The sequence below is a fragment of the Pelmatolapia mariae genome, linkage group LG16_19 (assembly GCF_036321145.2).
Source record: "Pelmatolapia mariae isolate MD_Pm_ZW linkage group LG16_19, Pm_UMD_F_2, whole genome shotgun sequence".
Lineage (NCBI taxonomy): Eukaryota > Metazoa > Chordata > Actinopteri > Cichliformes > Cichlidae > Pelmatolapia > Pelmatolapia mariae.
Genome location: NC_086241.1, coordinates 20,840,825 through 20,865,370, shown reverse-complemented (window position 1 = coordinate 20,865,370; position 24,546 = coordinate 20,840,825). Strand labels below are relative to the sequence as shown.

At 41.9% G+C, this 24,546-nt stretch overlaps 1 protein-coding gene across 1 annotated transcript; it reads left to right on the top strand.

Moving 5' to 3' along the window:
* srpx (sushi-repeat containing protein X-linked) lies at window positions 1-23,891 on the top strand. The gene is made up of 10 exons (XM_063498513.1): window positions 1-115; window positions 10,043-10,099; window positions 15,802-15,990; window positions 17,275-17,451; window positions 18,013-18,139; window positions 18,243-18,364; window positions 19,256-19,435; window positions 21,487-21,620; window positions 23,039-23,160; window positions 23,251-23,891. Exons 1-10 carry the CDS (start codon window positions 55-57, stop codon window positions 23,432-23,434), a joined length of 1,353 nt encoding a protein of 450 aa, XP_063354583.1. The 5' UTR covers window positions 1-54; the 3' UTR covers window positions 23,435-23,891.
* Window positions 23,892-24,546: the final 655 nt, after the last annotated feature.

Sequence of the window (24,546 nt, the reverse complement as noted above, 5' to 3'; positions counted from 1 at the left end):
CTTTCCTGCAGGCTCCCCTTCACATGTTGAGGAACATCCGTCCCGCGTCCCGACATGGACATGTGGCCGCTGCTGCTCCTGTTTGTCCAGCTCTGCTTCTGCTCCGGGTATGAAGGTAAACAGCAACTTACAGCCTCTCATTCATCTCCCGGGCGTTTTTAACCGTGCTGAAAAGAAGAAATATCAAATGGTAGAGCAGCTTATCTTGAGAGAGTCCACATGGACAGACTCTGGGGGTGCTAGTGGCTTGGTGGAGGGGTAAGTGAAGTTAAATTATGCGCTTTGGGCTTAGAGATGACTGTAAGTTGAACTGAGTTTGAGGTTTCTCGTCCTCCCCGCTGCTGGTGCTTGGTGAACCGCGGCTGTGTTTACGTGGAGGGGGTGGAGAGCGGGGGGAGTGCAGTGTGCATGTGGGGGACGTTTCTGTGCGCACAGCACGGTCGGTGGCGCTAATCACAGGCCCGCAGCTGATCTGCGCTCAAAGTTAAATTTTCGCTTCTTCATGCCTCCACCTCTTAATCATTGATACCGCGCTAAGAGGCTGAAAAGACCCCAATAATTCAGAGCTTTGAATTAAAATGAACAAAGGGCCTTCACATATTTTGGCTTTGGGTGTCTGGAATTATTTACACTACTAAACACTAAAGAGTATCTGTTCTAATGTTGAATTCCAAATGCATATAGTTCCAAAGAGTTTACTGCCCCTGTTAACTTTTCTATCACTGTTCCTTCATGGAAAATCACTGCTTTTCTTTGGATGAATGAAACAAGACGTTGTCCAACAAAGCAGTCACTCCATAATGCAAATAATCACAGTTGATGTGCAAGATCCAGTATAAGAAACATAAAGCCTGTAGCCTCCAGCGAGAAGCTGAAATGACTTCAAAGCGTAAGTCTGGATGAAGTGTTGTGTGTGTGTGTGTCCCAGCTTGTGCAGTCAGTTGCAGTGGCTGTGTGCCTGTAGATGGTTTGAGAGTGGCTCACCGCTGCTGTATGATCATACAGGCTGAAACATGAACACAAGCTGTGGAGCAGATTCATACTGACACACTAAAAACTGCTCGTTGAGCCGACAGTCAGGACTTTGGTCTGTTCTTGTGTATGCGCCTGCATCTATTATGAGGAGTTTATTTTACTGGGCTCTGTTTGTGTTTGTTCTTTTGGTTAGTAAGCCTTTTATTAGTTAGGCATGCCCAGGGTTGTGTGGCAGTGCACCAGAGTCAAATTCTAGAGATGTGCAGTTGCTTTTGCTCCTTTCGGGCTCTTTTTTTTTGGGGGGGGGGGGGTTACTCGTAATAGGGCCATGTAGTCACTCAGTCTCCCATGTGTTCATACATCTCTTCTTATGCTGGAAGGAAGTATTTGAAAAAGCCAGATCACATTTTCCATGAGGGTATGTTTTATTGATGTGGGTCATACACCTCATGAAGGGAGTAGTTTGAGGAAATGCCAGCAAGTACCATCATCGAGGAAGTCTACTTGAAAGCAACCTGCATAATTACAAAGCAATGCACAAGGACCAGACCAAGAACTCTCTAGTAATTCCTCAGTCAGTGTTAGAGCTTTTTAGAATTTTCTTAAATTTATCACCCTGGATCCACAATATTTGAGTTGAGGGTGGATCTGGATCACTTTCTTCATTGCAATACAGGGATATTGACCTTGGTGAAGGATGCAGTTTCCAAATGCCTTTCTAGTTAATGGGTAGCTAGTTTTACTTGACTGAAGTGTTATTAGAGGCATTTGCATGTGGCTCAAAGAGAAAGCAGCAGGAGGATTTACAAAATGTTCAATGAAGTCTTCATTATTCACTTGTGGCCATGATGTACTAAAACCATATTTGTAAGGATTAATAGAGTGAACTCAATAAGTTCAATCTATAAGTTAATAAGCAGTGTGAGACGGCCCCTTGGCTACCTCCAGTCGCTAAGGTGAAGTGTGCCTGAGTGGTTCCTGGCTGTGAAATTGGTTGCAAAGAGGATGCTGCAACAAAAACCTCTTCTTGATTGCTTTCGTTGCTAGCAGATCGCAGTGGTCGGTATAGTTTGCCCTGAAGATGCCGACATGTCTGCAAACTCTCACGAACCATTCATGAGGTCATCTCAGGAACACAGTTCTCCCACTAAACTGATATCCAAGCCTGGTGGTTATTAGAGTCTGAGCAATACTGGCTGGGCTGATATATGAGCCAGTATTAGCTGTTTGTCGGTATAATGGTATCAGCATTTATAACAACCAATAACTTAAAATTAAGAGTAAAGAAGTGACGAGAGAAACACATGTTTGAGAAATTTTAGAGAAATCTGTTTCGTGTGTCTGAATATCACTCTGTTATATTTTTTAAATCACCGGATATTGGTGTATGGGTCTGTCGCTCTGCTGTTTATGAGGGACAACAGCTTGTCTGAGAGAGTGGATGAAATGAAGGGCTGCAACAATGGTCACTTTAAGATAAATGCAGATTATTTTGGACTGTGAATCCTGAAGATACATGATGCATACATCCATTTGAATGGCATGTGTCTGTGTGGTGCTGATCAAATGTTTCTCTAAAAATTGTTGCCTTCCTCTGAAAATGTTGAGTGAACTGAAACACTAAAACAGGAGAAACTGCAGTGTTCCCCACATCCCCCCTTAGTGTTCACTATCCTTCCTGGGGTCCATCCGACCCATTGTTGATGCAGAAATATTGATTGGCTCCGCTTTAGGAATGGACAAACAGATGCTAAATAAAGACCCGGTGTGAAATGATTGGTTTCTAGCAGTGAACCTGGTGAACACTAACTGAATGAGTCAAACACCTCAGCTGCCAACAGCTTGTAGTTATTTTGTATCTCTCAGGTGATGAAGTGCTTCATCCTGCTTGGCTAGTACCTACAGAGGTTTTACTGGATATAAGTATTCGATTTTACACGAGACACACAAACCAGATGCATCAAAAACTCTCAGAAATGAGTGTTTAATCAAGGCGTCATCAGTTGAGAGCACTTAGGCGAGTTTACTTTCCTTAATAGGTATTCACTCGCTGTGGTGGGTTGTAGGGTGTAACACTGTACCTCTATGTAAGGTAATGGAGATGAAACCCGGAGCAGTTTGCTCCTCAGGGTCAGAAACTGCTGATGTAATGAGAAAAGCAAAGCAGACATGTGAGTGTAAGTGAGACACAAGTCATTAGTGCAGAAAAAAGGGAATTATGTAAGTTTGTAATCGTGGCGTTTTGAATTGAGTTCTACAGAAATGACAGCGCATTTTATTTATTATTCTTCCCCTCTGGTAGCCTGCAGCCACGATTCCACATTTACCGGAAAAGAGCTTCTTCCACATAATGACGGTTTGTATTACAGGCCCGCAGAGAACAGCTAATTGGAGAATCAGGCTCTGTAATTTAAAGCATATTCACTCCCAGAGGTTTCTCAGGAAGGCAAGCTCCTGCCGTTCCTGCACTGTTAACACTGAGAACTCCTTTGAAGTAAGAGAGATGGACAGGAAGATGATGCTGGCTGCCGATCCCCTCCTCATCGCGTTGACAGATTCGTTAAATATAAATGAAGGAAAGTCTCAGATCGCTCAATCCCTGTTTTGAAGTCCTTTGAATGTGGAGCTCTCTCATCAACAAGCACAAACCAGACCCAGTCCATTTATTCCAGCTGTGTAGCCGCTGTGATCCAATCAAATTTGTCCCACCTATGGGTGAGAAAGGTATCAGCAGCTGTTGAGAGCTGCAGATGGAGACATCAGTGATGGGAGAGTTCACGCTGCTCTGAGCATCCTTGTGTGCCCTCCGTCCTTCATGGCTGCTTGTTTGTCTAAAGATAAAAAAAATGTCTACTCCAAAAGTAAACAATATAAGAAAAAGTTATTTGTTCTTTGAAGATGAATATCTGAGCTCGAATGCTCTTGTTTAGTTGCTTTTGTTTATTACAGAGCCAAGACCCAAATTAGTTTCTGCAGCGTGTAAACAAAGTGGATGAATAAGTTACATGTGTGCTAAGCATTTTTAGAGAGTGGGAAGGGTTAACTGTTTGTTCCCTGGAGGCCAGTGTGGCACAACAGCGTTTCATCTTATTTAATTATACAGAGATTAATAATTGAGTTTGGGGAGAGGCTATTGATTGGCTCGACTAAGATTTATGGCTGTTGTATCTCTCCTGGTGGTGAGATTATCATTCATCATGGATTTTGTATCTGATCCCATTATAATTTGTTTTTTTTTTTAGCCAATATAGCTGAAAGATGCAGCTTTTGGTGAGGTGTCCTTAGACTGAGGCTGTTCCTAAACCAAGGTCGCTCCTGGTGGCAGGTGACCACCTTGCTGTGTGAGTGTTACTGAATGGGTGAATGAGAAACACCATAACACACTCTTGAGTAACACCAAGCTACAAAAGTGTTACATAAAGCGTTTTTTTATACTGAAAGGAGCATTTCTGTTTGTTTTATTGATCTTTATTACACATGTTGGCTGTTTTAGTTGCGAATGATAAGGAGTTATACGTTACACAGTGAGGCAAATGTTTTTTTACCTTAAGCTTATGAAAAGTAGTGATGTTCATGACTTGTCATGGTCTCATTGTTTTTATGATTTGTTAGTTGTTTTTGGATTATTGTGGAGCTTTTAACTTATTTTCATTCTCTTAGTTATTTAGGTTATTTTATTATTTTTATTTGTTTTAAGTTTCCCAGCCTTTCCTGGTATTTCCTGTAAAGTTCAGATACACATTTGTCTTTAGCTTTCCCTTCACTTGTGTCCTTATTGGTTTCACCTGTGTCTCATTACCCTCCTGTGTCCAATTCCCCTAATTACCCTCATGTGCATGAATAGCGCTGCATTCTCCCCAGTCTTTTTCTTGCTCTGTGCCAGTGGATATGATTTACGTTTCCCTTTTTGGACTTTGGTTTTCATGTTTTGTTTTATGGATTTAACAAAAAGAAACAAAAGAAATTGCAACAGCCCAATTAAATAGCTTACCTTTGTTAGGTCTTGCCTACCTCCCGGGTCTACATTTTGGGTCCTCAATGTTGCACTCCATGCAGTCTGAATAATTTGCAGATTGTATGTTAGCTTTGTCAGAATAAACTGGAAAATCATCATGCAACTTAAAAACCCTTACTCACTAGAAAGTGTCCTTAGACTGAGGCTTACTCACTAGAAAGTGTCCTTAGACTGAGGCTTACTCACTAGAAAGTGTCCTTAGACTGAGGCTTACTCACTAGAAAGTGAGTAAAGGTTTCATACAGCTCCTAAAGTGCATGAGAAATATTTGTTTAACTTGGTCCATTTAAAGTGTGCTCTGTTTTGATTGTTTTCTGAGGATTTTTTGTCTTTTAGACTAGCTGCCAGCTGCTAGTCATCAGGAACATCACTAACTAAAACCATAATCAATGACTGTTGATTGATGGATGATTATACTGCAGCTTTCAGGTGGTACAGTTGTTAAACTATCCATCCATCCATCCATCCATCCATCCATCCATCCATCTTTTTCCGCTTTATCCGGGGCCGGGTTGCGGGGGCAGCAGCCTAAGCAGAGAAGCCCAGACCTCCCTCTCCCCAGCCACCTCCTCCAGCTTATCCGGGGGAACACCAAGGCGTTCCCAGGCCAGCCGAGAGATATAATCTCTCCAGTGTGTCCTGGGTCTGCCCCGGGGCCTCCTCCCGGTGGGACATGCCCGGAACACCTCACCCAGGAGGCGCCCAGGAGGCATCCTTATCAGATGCCCAAACCACCCCAGCTGGCTCCTTTCGATGTGGAGGAGCAGTGGCTCTACTCTGAGCCCCTCCCGGATGGCTGAACTTCTCACCCTATCTCTAAGGGAGAGGCCAGCCACCCTTTGGAGGAAGCTCCTTTCTGCCGCTTGTATCCACGATCTCGTTCTTTCGGTCACTACCCACAGCTCGTGGCCATAGGTGAGGGTAGGGACGTAGATCGACCGGTAAATTGAGAGCTTCACTTTTACACTCAGCTCCCTCTTCACCACGACGGACCCGTGCAGCGTCCGCATCACTGCGGCCACAGCACCAATCCGTCTGTTGATCTCCGGCTCCCATCACTCGCGAATAAGACCCCGAGATACTTGAACTCCTCCACTTGGGGCAGGAACTCATCCCCGACCCGCAGTGGGCACTCCACCCTTTTCCGGCTGAGAACCATGGCCTCAGATTTGGAGGTGCTGATCCTCATTCCCGCTGCTTCACACTCGGCTGCGAACCATTCCAGTGCGAGCTGGAGGCCATCACCCGATGAAGCCAACAGAACCACATCATCCGCAAAAAGCAGAGACGAGATTCTGAGGCCACCGAAGTGAAAGCCTTCCGCCATTTGGCTGCACCTAGAAATCCTGTCCATAAAAATTATGAACAGACTCAGTGACAAAGGGCAGAAGTGGCGAAGCCCATCACCCACCGGGAACGAGTCCGACTTATTGCCGGCAATGCGAACCAAGCTCTTGCAACGGTTGTATAGGGATAGAATGGCCCGTAGCAATGGGCAATGACACCCCATACTCCCGCAGCACCTCCCACAGGACACCCCGAGGGACACGGTCGAATGCCTTCTCCAAGTCCACAAAACACATGTAGACTGGTTGGGCAAACTCCCATGCACCCTCAAGTATCCTTGAGAGGATAAAGAGCTGATCCAGTGTTCCGCGACCAGGACGAAAACCGCATTGTTCCTCCTGTATCTGAGGTTCGACTAGCGGACGAACTCTCCTTTAAAGCACCCTGGCATAGACTTTCCCAGGGAGGCTGAGGAGTGTGATCCCCCTGTAGTTGGAACACACCCTCCGGTCCCCCTTCTTAAAGATGGGCCTGACGGTTTGCCAGAATCTCTTCGAGGCAGTCCGAAAGTCTTTTTCCATGTCCTCTCTGAACTCCTCCCACACCCGAGTTTTTGCTTCAGCCACTGCCCGAGCCGCATTCCACTTGGCCTGTCGGTACCTGTCAGCTGCCTCCGACAGGCTAACCAAGCCCGATAGGACTCCTTCTTCAGCCTGGTGGCTCCCTTCACCTCTGGTGTCCATCATTTGGCTTGGTGATTACCACCACGACAGGCACCAACCACCTTGCGGCCGCAGCTCAATGCAGCAGCTTCGGCAATGGAGATGCTGAACATGGTCCATTAGGACTCAATGTCCCCAGTCTCCCTCAGAATGCTGTTGAAGCTCTGCCGGAGGTGTGCGTTGAAGATCTCGTGGACTGGGGCCTCTGCTAGGCATTCCCAGCACACCCTCACTACGCGTTTAGGTGCACCGGGTCTGTCCAGCATCCTCCCCCTCCACCTGATCCAATAGTTGTTAAACTATTAAGACTTTTAAACATTGACAGCATATAAGATCGATGTCAGCCAGTGATTAACAAGGTCTTATTTTGAAGACTCAAGATCAGTATTTCTGCAATCGCTGTCTTGGTGTTTTGAAACTGGATGTGACAAGAGAGAGGCGGGATGACTGTGCTCACTTGCTAACACCTTGCCAATCACATATCATTAGCTAATGAACATACCCAAGATTATCCTCATTTTTAAAATATAGAATGACCAAGATTTACAAAAGAGACTTAATTTTTAATTCAGTATGAACCAAAATGAGCAAATGGGTCCATAAGCTCAGCAGAAAAGCGTGTATAGCGATCAGGGCAGAGGGCTGTTTTCTCACACTGTTCAATAGGACAGGGAGCATTTTTGCAACCACAAGCACTGCCCCCTGGTGGCCACAAAAAAATTCAAATGTAAAGTGCTTCACTATTCAGACTATGAAGCTACATCCATCTTTTATATTGTCTGTGGTTTCAGCACAGCACTCAGCCTCCCCCCCCCCCTCCCCCCTAAACTTATTTGTGCACAGTGACCATAATGTTACTACAACAACTTCAGTGATCATGTCATAGACACTGACCCATTCTGATAACATGCAGTCAGTGAAAAATGAGTGGCTGTAAAACAGTGAACACATTTTTATAGAATAAGATAGAATACACTTTATTTATGTCACAAGCTTTGAAACTCTCACACTGCAGTTACCAAAAAACACAATTTAGAACAAAATGGATTAAATGAAGTAAAGCTCAGGAAAATAAAGGGTGATTGAATAAATTAGCTCACTAGTGTTAAAACTGCAGAAGGAATGGGAACTCAATTTTTAAAAATGGTGTTAAAGATGAGTAAGATTATTGTATTAAAGCCTGTTTATGTGTGTTAGGAAACCCAAAGGGAATCACTCAGCTCTGCATGGATCAGAGTTTGGCATAAACAACACGAACGCGTGGATGGATCCACTAAACGTGGCTCAGTGGATTAAGGCCAAACATCTTCACTTTGGTCTTAACTGTCCAACTGACACTGTTCCAGAATCTTTTTCTTTGTGCAGCTTTGCAAAACTAAGCTGTGCTGCCATGTTCTTTTTAGAGAAGAGGCTTTCTCCTGGCACCCCTTACAAACACTCCCTAGGCAGCTACTTTTCTAATAACTGGTGAAAAAACAACCAGTTTTAATAAATAAGTCTGTGAATAATTTTTTTTCCCCCAATATTTAATTAGCAGATTTCTTGTTATGCAAAGTGCAAGCAATTTCTCACTGTAACTGCTCCATCTTGTTACATTACTCCACAGTAAAAGTGAAAAAGGATCCAATGATGATTTTTATTTCTTTTTGTAAACACAGCTCTAGCAACGATGTCAAATGCACTGCTTTTCCTTGCTTTTGATTCACAGCAATTTAATTTAAACTGATAGTCGTAAAAACATGTTTTTTGCATGTCTTGCAAACTGAACCAGTAATCTAGTAAACAGTGAGGTTCTAATCAGTTAGATAAAGTTAACAAATGCACAAGTCCTTCAAATTCTCCAAAAATGAACGTAAATCTTTAAGTCTACCCATAAAAAGCACAAAAAAGGGTTATGAGTGCCAGTTGCATCACAGTGTAAATGATCACATCCTGTTTGTTTGCAGTTGCTGCAAATTCCTTCAGAGCTGATAACTTTGCCGGTGCATGTGGTTCTAACTAGTGTTCACTATAATGCTGAAACACACACACACAGACACACAGAAACACAGACACACCTGTAATTAGTTTTCCATAACTTTCTTTCCTCCCTCCCTCGCCCCATTAAGAAGCAGACACTTAAGTTTTCCCATTAGACAGCTAAATCTGACTCACTCAGTATGTGGGTTTGCTCTGTGCAGTCGATGCTGTGTGATCTGAATGCTGAAACCTCAAAGCTTGTTGTGTGTGTGCATGTGTGTAACTGTGTGCTATATGACTTGCAGCATTTTCGCCCAGACAGCATTTGTTATACTGACAGAAAAACCACGCTGAGGAAGAAGGAGTGGTAGCTACTGGTGATTTTTATCTTGGGCTCATTGACTGACATGCGGCCGATATACGGTGCTGAAGGAGGTCTGAACACTCCTCCTTTGTGGACCCTGAACAGAGAACACATTCACGCCGGGCTTCATAACGTCTCTGAGCCAGTTTTATTCCTGCTTCTTTAACCCCATCCTTACTCATTTCCTCTCGGCTTTATTAGCTCCAGGCCTGCTCTATCTTCCCTATCCCTTCATCCTCTTTCCTAGATGAATCCCCCTGGCTCCTCACAGATTGGCTGTGAGTGCCTCTCAATGATGTGTCACATTTCAGCTTTTTTTCATGTTTTCTCAGTAATGTGTCACTGCTAAAGATGACACAATATGGATGGCTATGGTGGGTATATGTTTAGGAGCTGTTTTGTAGCAAAACGTTTCAAATGAGGATCACAGAGTGTATCCCTGTGTTAAAAAGATTCGTTTTTCCAAGCCAACTGGAAAACAGAGATCTTTTGGGACTTACTTATTCTTCTTGCATGTGTTCTGTCCAGTGGATTCAGATTACTCCCACCCGTGGTATCTGGATTAGATGAAGTTGAGCAATACTTTTAGGCTGTTCTTGTTTTGCAGGGCGGATAAAAGCCCTACAGGTCAGCCCAGGACAAAGCTTTCAAACATTGCCTAACATGAACGTAGCTCTTCATTGTATTAGTTGCTTTTTTCTTGCTTTCTTTTACCCCCAGGGTCAGGACGGTACGCCTACGGAGACGACGAGGACTGGTATTCTCATACCTATAGAGGTAACAACAATTGGTTTGTCACTGCCACAGCATGCACGCAGGCATACAGGATCAGTTTAAACTTAATTCGCATTTCAATTCAAGAAGTTTTTTATTAGAAGTAGAAAATTAATGCACCATAGTTAAGAAAGTACACGCACCAGCCACTTTTTTAGATACACCTATTCAACTTCCCAATAATGCAATCATATGGGTGGAACTCAGTGAATCTAAACATGGTCAACATGACCCCCTGAAGTTCAAACTGAGCATCTGAATGGGGAAGAAAAGGGATTTAAGTGACTTTAAATGTAGCGCGGTTGTTGGGTATTGTTGCAGATTTCAGAAACTGATGATCTACTGGGATTTTCTCTAGACAACCATCTCTAGGGTTTACAGAGAATGATCGAAAAAAGAGAAAATAGTCAGTTCCCTGGGCAAAAATGGAAACCACTCATTATAAATAAGGCATGCAGAAGAGCAGCTGGGCTACAGCAGCAGAAGACCACACTAGGTGCCATTCCTCTCAGATAACAGGAAGCGGATTGAAAAAATGTTGCCTGGTCTGATGAGTCTCAATTTCTGTTGTGACATTCAGATGGTGTAAGCCACACGAAAGCATGGATCCATCCTGTAATGTATCATTCTCATCATGCATGTGTGATGCTATCATATCAATATGGACCAAAATCTCTGAGGAATGTCTCCAGCACCTTGTTGAATCTCTGCCATGAAGAATTAAAGTAGTTCTGAAAGCCAAAGTGTGTTCAACCCAATACACAGCAATGTGTACCTAATGAAGTGGTCAGAGAGTGTATACACCCAAGTTTAAATTGAGGCAAGAATTTCACAGGATAATATTTTAGAAAAAATACTAAAAAATTGTTTAGTTTGAGCAAAAATAGCTGAACTCATTTCACCGTTCCTCCAAAGAACCATTAATTCAACACCAGCTCATTCAGCCAGTTTTGTAAACTGACACTGTTACGTCAAAGTAGCTTCCCATTTTAAATCTAGGGTCAGTTAGACACGGAACATTATCATCCCGTCCAAACCGCACTCTCCCCTCGTGTAAAAGCTCAGATATAATATTTTCTCTTACTTGTTGGCTGTGGAAAGTTTGCCAACACACACACCAGCACAGAGAGAAGGAGCAAGGGTGGTTTGCTGTGTAATGAAAACTCATTTTGACTCCACCTGGAAGTAAGCCTGAGCTTGTGTGTATTCTCCTCTGTGTGTTTGTGTGTGTGTGTGTTTGTGGTGGTCTGCAGGCTCAATGTTCAACTAGAGCCAGCAGGAAATAAACTGCAGATTTTGATTTTCCTGTATTGGAATAAGAACCTTGTGGCCCCTTAAATTTGGCAACATTCAAGAAATTTTACACAAGCATCACAGAGATGGGCAGCTATCCACTCTGTGAGGAAGCGAGTTGAAATGTGCAATTTCAAGGAAAGATCTCAAAGGAATAGTTTGATTTTTTTTTTAAAGAAATACTTTCTTTCTTACTTTGTTTGAGAAGATTAGAAGATTGATTCAGTCTGTTTAATAAACAAATCTATCAGAAGTGAACACTGAATTCAGTCTGCAGAGTTTAGCTTACGCTGAGTCACTGAAAGTGCAGTACTGTGCAAAAAGTCTTGTAGTAGCAGGGCTCGCAAAATCGCTAGCCCGACGTCCCGGGGCTAGCGATTTTTCCAGTCGGGCTACCAGAATCTATCCCTGCCCTGCCCGTCGGGCTATCATAGGAAGGAAAAATATATGTCAATGCTTTTGCATTCTTTCGGAAATGTAGCTGGGTAAATATGTCATTGGCATCGGTGAACCACTGCCAATATGTGACTAGGGCTGCTCAATTAATCGAATTTTAATCTAAATTACGATCTGGGCTTTCAACGATCATTAAAAATGACAGAGCCGATTATTAGCACCTCCCTCGTGCTTTACTCTCGCGCTGCTCCGTGTGGCAAATCGAGCGCACCTCTCTGCGTTTCGAACACGCGTCACAACAATTAAGAGGAGCTAACAGAGGGAAGCTCGGAAAGCTAAGCAGAAGTTATTTGGAGAGGACAGTGACTGCCGTTGGTTGAAAAGAGAGGTAAAAAACCCCTTCAGTCGTGTGGAAACATTATGGGTTCGCGGAGTCAGACGTGGATCAAGTAGACATAGTGTGTAAACTTTGGTGTCATAGCTGCACCACAGAGCGACATGGCAAAGTTCACTAAACATAGATGTTTACATTTTATTTTTTATATTGCAAACATTTGCACTGTTATCAGTATTTGCACACTATTTTATACTATTTTTGACAATCTTTAAAGCCATTATTCAATACATTGTTATTGTTAAATAAATATCATCAAATAATCGAGATCTCCATTTCAGTGAAAATAATCGTGATTATCATTTTTGCCATAATCGAGCAGCCCTATATGTGACATATTGAAATCGCATTTGAATTTGCGCTTGTTTTTTGCTTTCACTTTGCAATCGCGCGAACTGTGTATAGAGAGCGACAGTACTGATTGGTGAGTGATGATAATTTGCGCACCAATTCCTCTGACATCGTCTTATCAATCGTTAGTTTACTATGCAAACATGACAAGTGAAATCTCCCGCAGGAAGCTTAAACATGTGAGAGGTTGATCGCGCAGAGAATCGCTGAGCGTTATGTGAGTGCGTGTGTAAAGGCAGCAGGATATATATTTTAGTTCTGCTGAGCCAAATAAGACCGGTCAGTGTAAAGAAGTGACAGCCAAAGAAAAGCTTACCACAAAACGGAAAAGTTATGACAAATCAGACTATAAGGCAAAAAGAAAGTGCAGCTTTATGGTTTCATGGACAAAAGAATTTCTGTGGCTGGAATATGACAAGCTAAATAACCAGGGGTGCACATAAGTGGTCCGCAGGTGCGCATTCGCTCTCAAAATAAAATACGCGCACAAGATAAGAAGTTGCAATGCGTGTTTGCGTCCATAAGATTTTCTGGAGGAGGACAGACATTTGTTTAGAACTCTTAAAGATGTCGAAGAAGCTCCTTTAAGCAATTACTTTGGTGTTCCTCCACCTCCAATGAAATGTCAGATGGAGTCCGAACCACAAAAGAAGCGCGTATTCTAGGAAAAGTGGTTGCAGGAGGTGAGCTGGCTGTAAACAAATGATGAACGCACAGAGATTTGGTGCAGAATGTGCCGTGAAAATCCCACTCTAGCGGACAAAAACAGTGCCTTTTATATGGACGCAAACGCGCGTTGCAACTTCTTATCTGGTGCGCGTCTTTTATTTTGACAGCGAATGCACACATGCGGACCACTTATGTGCACCCGTGTAAATAACATAATGTTCTGCCGGGTGTGTTGTTGGTTTCCCTCGATTTCTGAGTCGACAAGTGCCTTTGTTACTGGGACCAGTAATTTTAAGAAAGGCCCCCATTAGAACCCATGAGAAATGCAAGAAATGGATTATTGCTCAGTCTGCAAATAACATACTAAAAATCAACCTGAAAAATCTGTTTAGAACAGCCTACTATGTTGCAAAGAGTGAACTACCATTGGCAAAATTTAGCAGTCTTTGCAAACTTCAAAAAGCAAATACCTAGATCTTGGTTCCACTTGCCTCTTACCTGTGATTTCAGTGGAAATTTCAAATTCAGGATCTGACACAGACTGATTCCTGTTGTACAGTTCTTACAAGTTCATAGAAATTTCTGTTCAATTACAACCAAGTATTTGAGTTGATGATTGTAATTTTTATGCAATATTGTAATTTGTGTTTCAACAATTTTTTGATTAATGTTTTGTTTCTGTTACAATATTATACATTAAAGTATAATATTGTAACAGAAACAAAACAGGAAACAAAACATAAAAAAAATTGCTCCCTTTTTTATTCAGGCTACTTAAATTTATTTTGGGCTACCAAAAACTGAAGCGTCCCTGCCCGAAGGGCTACCAGGGATTTTGAAATTTTGCGAGCCCTGAGTAGTAATTCCTCAATTCCTCATACTTTGCTAGAAAAATGGAAAATTGATGTAATGAATGATTGAAACATATGCAAACATACATGGAAAATATATGAGGCAAAAACCGAGTTTGTACAATTCAAACAAGTTTAAAAATCGATATTTGGTACGACCACCTTTATTCTTCAGCACAGCCTGAACTCATTTAGATATGCTTTCTTGTTCAGCTTCTTGAAGGACATTCAAAGCTCTTATTTGGATGTTGGCTGCCTTTTGTTCTGTTTTCAGTCAAGATAATCCCACACTGCCGTTTAGGTCCAGTCATGTATTGGGGAGGCCAATACATGACTAATAAATCAGGCAGACACGATCTCCAACACGACTGGCAAAGTGCCGCTCCAAACCACGACAGAGCCAACACCGTGTTTTACAGATGTAGACATTCACTGCTGTACCTCTCTCCTGACCTCCTCTGTACATTTTGATGATGATTCAATTTTGGCCCAAAGGACCAGTCGCCACTCATTTACCTGATGTTTTTCCCACAGGTTTTTGCTGTATTTTCTCCTAGTTCTTCAGGACATGACTTTCAGATACAGTTCATCTGCTGTAGATTGTTTTGCCACTTCCTTTTTTTTTTCCTTCACTTCACACCATGTGCAGTGTGTCCTTACTTTCTTTAAGGACACACTGCACACAGTGCCTAGAAATATGCCAAGTTTTCAGCTAATAGCTCTTTGGGAGTCACGTTCTTGGGACAAAATTACTATTTTATGCCAATATGTGCTATCTTTGGCATTTCTTGTCAATTCAACCAAAGAAATGGAAACAAATTATGTGTTTTTAAGACAGGCTGCTATTAACAAAGTGCCTAAAGAAACAAAAAATTGGTCTTTGCTAAGTTGTCTGTTATGTGTAGACACAACACCGGTTCATTCCTTGCTTTTGGTGCCCTTTTTATGTTTGAATAATTCATAGGTCAGTCTTAAGTGGCTTAACAAAAAACAAACAAACAAAAAACATACATCTGAAATGGTCAGGTATAAGAACTGGACTGAAAATGAGTGAAAAAGCAGCCAATGTTCAAAGGAAAATTGCTCAAGACTACTTTTGAAACAAAATACAAAGAAATAATAGTTGGCTCAAGACTTTTGCACAGTACTGTAGCTCCAAATGAAAACCTGAAATAGACTTCTTAACTGTCTTCTCTAAGATCTCTAAGAAAGCCAAAATTTTCCTTTAATTAAGGCACCATTTTTCTCGACTTTAACTTTCCCTGGTCATCCTTATCAGCATCAGGAACAGTCCTAATCAGGGAAAGATGATAATGGATCCAGGGGACCATAAACTTTGATTCCTAAGTCAGTTAAGGATAAGGATAAAAAAGAGCTGCATTCTTAATAAAGACTGTAATTTGTGTGGTGCCTTTCACGCTCTGAAACCACGCGCACACACAGAAACTTAAGAGCTCTCTACACACATTATTATCTGTCTTTTACTCGAGTGAGACTATCTCCTTTGCCTCATGAGACTGTTGGATAATGAAAGTCACTGAAAAGGTAATAAGAAATCCACTGTATCTGCCTGTACTCAAGGTGATGGGTGGGTTTTTGTTCTTTCACTCTGGCAGTGGAAGTCTCTCTCTAAGCTTCTATGATCACAGGTAAGTGCTTGTTACTGAGCGTCTGTCACTCAAGGCCACACTATAAAGACATGAGAAAAAACGATGAAGAAAAGGTCAGTGCCTCGTTCTTCTGTTTTTTAGGAACCCCGTGGTGTGCGCCCATTAAAATTAAACACGGTGACGTGAGCTGTCGCACACCCAGAGGAGAGCACTACAGGAACGTGATGGGGACACGGTGTAAAATCCGCTGCAAGCAGGGATATGAAGCTCAGAGCTCAGAGGTGGTGTGCATGGCGAGCAAACACTGGTCCTCTAACTACGCCTGCCGAGGTGAGAAAGTCCACTTGAACATGCGCACACATTGTGTTTCTCACTGTTTAAATGCATGCATGTATTCAACACACGCATTATAGCCATGGATTGCTTATCAAGATGGATGAAGGGAGGTGGGATATCATCAAACTGGGAACCCAGAGATGCTGCTGTTTGGAGCCAGCACCTTCCACAGAGCTGCCAGTCAGCAGACAAACTGCAGAAATCAAAACTGTCTATAAGCCTTCAAATCTTATTAACAGGCACGCTTTGGGCACGGCCCAAATTTAGCAAATGAGACCGTACTGACTGTTCTAGAGAGATTTTGTTTCTGAGTGCAGCCAGATAGCTTGTAGCTGCACATTAAAGCATCACGTCAAAGTTATTCCTGCGTGATTAGAGCTCATTCCTGATTCTAGAAGTAGAAATTTTATATGCTTTGAACCACATATCACAGTCTTCTTTAGGGGATGTAGTTTGTTGGATTTTTTTTTTTATATTTTGAATTTCACATCTAAGATATTTCTTTTAATAAAATAAGGCCAACTGTAGCTAAAATGTAGGATTTTTTCAAACTAGTAAAAGATTGTAGTAAGATGGAGCCGCTTTTCTCGGACATCTGTACTTGGCAGGGTACGAATGAGTTTGGAAACAGTATTCAGAGCATGGGGAACAGGGACATATAGCTACTGCTATGACCACAGTGGTGGCGGTGTGCCTGAGAAGAGCTCATTTGTGATGTTTACTTTGTGAATAATGTGTCTCTGAGCCTGGGTGAAAAGCGATCCGTTAAAGAGAGGGCTAAGACAGGATCATTCTTTTAAATATAGAGATAACCGGGGCACGCTTTGAGATTACCTTACCTTCATGCGTTCATAGAGCTGCAGCTTTTGCACAAAAGTAACAGAAGAAGTCATGTGAAGAAGAGGGTTTTGATTTTTCTGGTCCAATGCACAAGTTCAGTGTACTCAACGTTGTAAGGTAAAGATGCTACGATGTGAGTGACAGTTGGGAGAAAGAACTCCCTTTTTTAACAGGAAGACATTAACCAGGAGAACCAGACTCAAACGAAGTTCGTAGATCAAAAACCTACAGCAGAAGCAAAGTTTCAAACCAAACATTAACTGTAGAAAGAGCGTCTACATCCTGAGTCTGATCTGGGAGCTCGTTCCATAGGAGAGGAGTCTGGCAGCTGAAGGCTTTGCCACCTCCTGAGACATGAGTGTGTGTGTGTGTGTATAAGTATTTAAATGGAACCCTCAAGCAAGCACCACATTAACAATGAGCTCACCCTGCTTTCAGAGATCCGTTGTCCTAAGCTGGATATGCCCATTAATGGTGGCTACAAGTGCTCAGACGGCTCTTACTTCAACTCTCGCTGTGAGTTCTTCTGCTCGCCCGGATTCACTCTGAAGGGCCAGAAGACGGCAACGTGCCGCTACAACGCGGTGTGGAGTGCAGGAGTGCCCACCTGTGTTGGTAAGACTGTTTGCATTGTTGTTGTTGTTCTTTTGTGTACAGTTTGGTCTCCCACAGAGGACTGAAGCCTCTAAGCTGTTAACAAGTAATTAGCTGCCAGAGGCACACTGTCAGCTCCAGCTCTCACTTATACGTCTCTGTTACTATTTGTCCTGATACAGTGTTTGGCAAAGTTAGAACTCTGTGTGTTATACTCAGAGACACATACAGCAGACTTTGACCATCACCAGTGTGTAATGTGTTTCATTTCTTAGTGCCAATCTGAACTAAAAATGGCTTTCAGCTGTGTGACCTGTACTTAGTGTCATTGCACAGAACTAAAGCCAGTGACAATGTCATCACCCGAATCTGTGAGGACACTTTCCTCACAAGATTCATCTTTGTCTCTGCAGTCATCCTACTTTTTGTGTTGCTTTAAAAGATTTTTTAGATGTCTTTCATGTACTTCAAACATGTCTTTCATCTATGCTACATTTGATTTAGGAAGATGCACTGTATAACTTTATGTTGCAAGAGTTACAGTGATGACAAGATTTGACAAGTTTTTTTAATTTTCTGTAGATATTGATCCTCCAAAAATCAAGTGTCCAAATGTGAAGGATAAGTGGGCAGAACCTGGAAAGCTGACAGCGAGGGTGACTTGGGACACATCAGAGGGTGTCGACACTGCAGACGGCATCCTCACAGAGTTAGTTGCTTTTCTGCTTCCTTGTTAAACCCCCAAGAGTAAGTTGAAAGATTAAAACTGAGAATGTGTTTTTTGTCCCCCCCCCCCCCCCCCCCCCCCCCAGTGTTATCCTTAAAGGAAAACCCTCAAAATCTGACTTCCCGGAGGGGCTCCATAAAATGTCTTACACTGTGTTTGATCGGGCTGGGAACAAAGGGTCCTGCCGCTTCACTATTAGAGTGCGAGGTGAGCCTCTAAAAGCAGAGGATAAGATTTTGATCGTTTGTCTGAAACAGGGTTTTTGGTCACACACTCTTTCAGGGGGTTATCTCCAAGAAGTCTCCAAAGATTATAGGAAAATACATTTAATTGGTAGACTAACATTATACAATGCAATATTTGCTAGGATGCGTGTTAGACCAAGACAGAACAGATGTACGGTACATACAGAGTATGTGTGCAAAAGTCTTGCAGTATAATGCAAAATAAGTGCAGTGATTTATTGCAAAAATAAACATTGCAAACATTTTTATTGCAAAAATATATGGAAATACAGTATATATCCACCTACATACATCCATCTCTCTGGTTCTGTTTCAGATCTTTGCTTGATTTTTAATGCCCATAATGTCTATCTGCTGTAGATAGCATTTTTTAGGCCTGCTTCTTCTTCTTGTCTAGTTTCCTCAGATTTTTTTTTCATGTTTAGATCTGCCAGGGGTTCTGCTAAAAACCTTGGTGGTGCTAAAATACTCATATCAAAGTGGCTAAAGATACAATTTATTATGAGGGGACTAAACACTGGTTCATTCCTTGAGTAAGGTACCTTATTTATGCTCGAATGATTCATTTTTCTGATAATGAAATCTCCAAAGATCCCTTTAAAAAAAATGACAAGACTGGCTGCTTGGAAGCAAAATAGAAAGTAGGGGCAGCTCAAGACCTTTGCACAGTACTGTGGCAGTTACCTGAATGCAACTCCAACTTTTATTTTTCACCTTCAGCACAACGGTTTATGCATAAGCCAAGTCTGAACATATGATACAGAATAATATGACAAATATCTATTAGGCAAGAGTTAAGCAGGCTTGCAAAAAGCTAATTCTCCAGAATCTTACTGTCTCTTTTTGTGAACAGTGCGTCGCTGCAGCCCTCTCTTTCCTCCGGACAACGGTTACATGAAGTGTGACAGTGACAAAGACAACTACGGAGCCACCTGTGAATTCACCTGCACCGGCGGCTCCGAGCTACGGGGCAGCGCTGCCAGAGTGTGTCAGTATGGACTCACCTGGTCGGGCTCAGACACAGCCTGTGCACGTAAGTACTGCATGCTGTTCAAGCCATACAAGCTGTTCTCGTACAGACATGACAATCTTCATTTAATAATTGTATTAGTTTAAGTCATTCAGAAATAGAAGGATAAACATAGACATAGACTTTTCTTACTCTTTTTACCATCACTGTGTGATGTGCTCAGCCTGTATTTATAATAAGTAGACATTGTGTACTTCTAGGATTTATGAAAAAGAAAAAATCTGTAGTAACAACCAAAACACATGCAAGTAGTTTTCAGCTCACTGCTCACATCTTCTCCAATGGGTTTCTGTTTTATGTCTCTTTGTGTTTTGGTGAGTATAAACGTTTCATTTCCAACCATTTGAATCATATGCAGTGGTTTTCATTAGGTGTTTTTTTCTACTCAGTTTGTCTGTTTTTCATATGGTTTGGCTGTCAAAATGTTTTTGTGTTCTTGCCGTCATTTTGGCTACTTTGTCTGGCAGTTTTTTTTTCCCATCTGGCTGAAATACAGTGAATCTCTACTTCATTAAAGGGAGGTTCAATATACAGTGACTTTAAAGACAAAGACAAACTTCTGATTGATCAGTTTTTTGTCGATATGATACAACTTAAAATAATAAAATACAATTTAAATTGGCAATTAAAAAATATATATACCACTAGCTTTTATCTAGTTTCCCAAAGAGCCTCATTTTCACTGTTTAGTTTTGCTTTTTGGGATGAAATCTTCAGAGGAAAAAGCTTGCTCGTGCAACAAGTCAGTAAGAGAGACACTTTGTTGTCCTGTAACCTGCTGGGAGTTTTTACAAGTAGCTGAAATTGCTGATGATTAAATTAAGTGTAGAAATATTGCAGTGTAAGAGGGAATCCTGAAGTCTGAAAAGGTGAATAGTCACAGAAACTGAAAGTAAAAAAGGAAACCATGAGCCTTGGACATTACTCAATAGAGAGATCAAGGACTTGAGAGAATTTAGTTTGCATTCATTTACAAAATCTGCTTACTTATTAGCCCAATATGACGTTTTAAAATTGAAATTCTGTCCTGTTAAATATTATATGGCCTGATATTTATATAAGTGGGTTTCTTTACCATTGAATCTAATCAAAACAGAGGTGGAGGTCATTTTTGTGGCCTCCTTTTACTTATGAAAACAGGTAAGCAGATTATTTTGATGAACTACAGAAACTAAGAGGGATCCTGCTTAATGCAGAGATATTGGGGTGCATTTTCTTTTTTCATATAGTTCCTGTAACCTTTTCTGGTTTTATATGAGAATCCAAAATGAGGACAATATGGCGCCTCTCTTACCTATCGATTGGACGGATCAATACTGGACGGCCCTCCATTAAATGTTCAAGAAGACAGAAAAGGTGCAGCAGTTGAATAACAAAAGTCACGTGTTCGACTCAGTTCTGTCACATTTCCAATGAAACTCACAAATTGGACCTACAGAGACAGACTGGAACGCAGAATAAATATAAAAAGTACTTTTATTGTATACCAAACGTAAAAAGTGATTCGCATTGTGGCACGAGAATCAATGCAAAAATAAAATCCAATTGCAAAAGAGACTAAAAGAAAGCAGTGAGCCAGCTGGAGAAAACAAGAGCGACTAAAAAACATGAGGGTGATGGGACAACAACAGGGTTAGGACTGTGGGTCAGAGGACACAGACTAAATGCTCACACCAGGGAGAGGGATAAGGCAGGGATGAACTGTGCAGGGAAAGGAACAAAGGCGAGACGGCCACAGGAGGAACTGACTTTCAGAAACAAACACACAGACACAAACGATGAGAAGCAGAAAGAGGAAACATAGGAGGCACAGAAAAAGAGGAAAACCCTCCAGAAACACAAAGGACCGTTAAACAGTAAGGATTATAATCGAAAACAAGGGTCATAGCAAAGACCGCGACCCATTAATTTGATTTTATCACCTGAGCAGCCAAAAACAATCAACGATGAAACATCTCACAGAAATAATGTGTTGTAATAGCACCCTTTTCTTTGTAGCGTGTGTGTCACGCCTTGTCTCATCACTTTAAATTGTCCGTTCGATGTCGTCACAGCCATGAACATCAACGTGGGAGTGCGTACGGCTGCTGCGCTGCTGGACCAGTTCTATGAGAAGCGAAGGCTCCTCGTTATCTCCGCGCCAACGGCTGCCAATCATAATTACCGCTTCCAGATGACTAACTTGCAGGTGAGGCACGACTCTCAGTTAATGAGCTGAATGTGAGTCGACTGAGATGGAGGGGTGGAAGTCAACGCTGGAGCGACTTGCGTCCTCTGTGATGATGCACACAAAGACAGCCTCAGTGTGTTTGTGGGTTTTTTTTCGCCCGCTTTGCCACCTAAGTGGGACAAAGTGGTGACACAAATAAATAGGAGAGAGGGTGTTGTGGTGATGAACACGAAATGTCACGGCAGTGAATAAATGATAGTGACACTGGCTCTGATAAGGCTATTCTGGGGTGGATGCTTTCCCACCTCATCAGACAACATTAAGTCAGAGCTGTTTTTAAATGCCTGACCTTTCAAAGTGACTCGGATATCAGCTGAAAGATAAACCGGTGTCAGTTTGTGAACAAGATGACTGATCGGTCCTGCAGTCTGTAGATTAGTTATCAGGAATTTCTACAGTTAGTTTGAAAGTTAAGGAAAAAACAGTTCATTTTCACCTTATTTGGGAAAATGGTGATAATTTTACACAATTACAACATGATTTTTTTCACCCCATTTCTAAAACTGTGCTTTGACCCATCAGTACGGTTATTTATTCACTGCAAACACTTTAAAAATCATCTTGCTGCAGTAGCAGACAAAGGAACTGTCAGAAAGTCTGGGCTGTGTGGAATAGGCGGATCTAACTTGAAATGAGTTTTTATGCAAACTGTGGAGAGATTTCCCCTCAGGGCTCAGTGAAGTCTGTCCAAATCTATCTGTGTTGTGTGCCACAACTTCACAACTTAAAAAGCAAAAAGAGTGCCAGTGTAGCTGTAAATTAGCGTGAATGTACTAAACTGTATACTTTCATAATAACAAAGCAGATTAGCCATGATGTCAGGTCTCTCTTGGAAATGAGAATTTTAATCTCAATGAGATTTTTTACCTGGATAAATAAAGATAAATAAAGCACTGTAGGCACATTGTTTTTTTTAATTATTGGTGTGAAAAATGTTCGTTTTAAGTCTATTTTTGTTAACTTTAACCTGCTGACCAACATCAACAGCCTGCCGGATTGTTTGAATTCCTGTTCATCCAATAAGGACAGGAGTGGGGTTTCCACAGATTTCCACTAACACACACACAAAATATCAATTACCGAATTAAAATTTGCCCCTCTCTTGATGAACAAAAATCCAGTGTGTATAGTTGTTGGACACACGATGTCTCCCAGTTCTGCTTTTTCTAGTGTGCTGCTGATTTGAGATTCCAGATCAAGCTTTTAACTTGAAACAGAGCCAAGACTGGCTCCAAATTAGTCACAGTCTAAAACAGTGTAGTCATACGTACATGTGGAAAACACATGTACAGAGACGGCATTGTTTTCGAGTGGCGCTGAACGTAATCAAAAACATAAAACTGATGGATCTGTGTGTCTGTGTCCTGTGAGAACAGCAAGCTCAGTGTGGCCTGGACTTGAGACATGTGACAGTAATCGAGCTGGTCGGGACTTACCCGGCACAAGTCGGCCGGATTCGACACAACCTGCTTTCTCCAGGACTGGCCCTGCAGCTCAGGTACTAACATGCAAACACACCCACCTCTGTTAACTTCAGCACGTGTGACTTTTGCTCGCCCCTGCTCATTGAACTGAATGCGTTTCTTAGGTTGCTGCTCCGGATTCCTCAAAGGTCTTTCCAAATGGTGCTGGTAGACAAGCAGGGCATAGACAAACAACGCTACCCGTTTCCGATCACAGCGGCTGAATTATTCACCACCATCGACACTTTCCCCCTCCGCAAAGACGAGATGCTGGTACAGCAGGAGGCGGGCCAGACCTGCCAGTCATAAAACGCCCAGTACACTTCCATGGACTGTCAGCCATCTTTGAGCTTTCCCTCCTTCGTCACAGCAGAAAAGACTCGGCTCTCCCGTTTCCATCCACATGTCACACGTTCCTACCTGAACCAAATCTGCCCTGTATCCTGTGTGCGCGAGCATGTCTGTGTGTGTTTGTGTGTGTGTGTCAAAGGTTTGGATGTCAGTCATGGTGCTAATCACACAGTGCATTACAGTCATACTGATTCCTGTGTCTTGTCTGTATTTTATTTGTTCTATTATTATTATTATTTTCAAAGCAGAATAATTGTCTTACTACTTTGTAAAAAAAAAAGTCTTTTTACTGTATGAACTGGAAGACCTTTCACCTAATATTTATGTCGCACCTTTCCCAATAAGGATGTACTCTGTACGTGCAGTGCATCTGTGTCTGAATTTGCAAACACTGATTAAATATGTCTAGTGCGGAGGATGTGCTCCTGTGTGCGTCAGTGTGAGGAAGCAGTCTGCAAAAGTGCCCGAGGACAAGTAAAGAGAGAAAGTTAAGAGGGCAAATGATTCACAGGAGAACTCTATAAGTCAGTACTAAATATTTTCCTAAAATACAAATTGTCCTTGAAGCAAAAAAACTTCCTTCCACAACTTAAAAAAAAAACACTGAATGCAGTGATTTGCAAAACATTTAAACCTTATGTTTAATTGAGTAATCTGAGGAAAACCTTGAATATTTAATGTATTCTTGTTTTGAATTTCATGCCTTAACAATCCTCAGCTTTGTTTTGTGTTCAGTATCACTTACTAGGTTGTTCCAAAAAAAAGGATGTGCAGCAGACAAATTCTGGTTCCAGGACTGTTTTTGCAGCACTGCATTTTAAATATGGGAATATTTTTCTTTATAAGAGCCAATAAGTGCATGCTATGATGTTTAGCTCTTTGTTTGACATGCTGTTTAAAAGTCCTACAGCTCAATGTTCCACTGGTTTTCTTTGGGAAAAGGAAAGAGGTGGAAGCATGCAGAGAATCACACATTCTAGTCTGGCATCAGTTAGATGATTCCTGAACTTGACATTTAAAAGCATTGAATTTTCACGAATATGGCTTATAGCTTATGAAATAAACAAAAC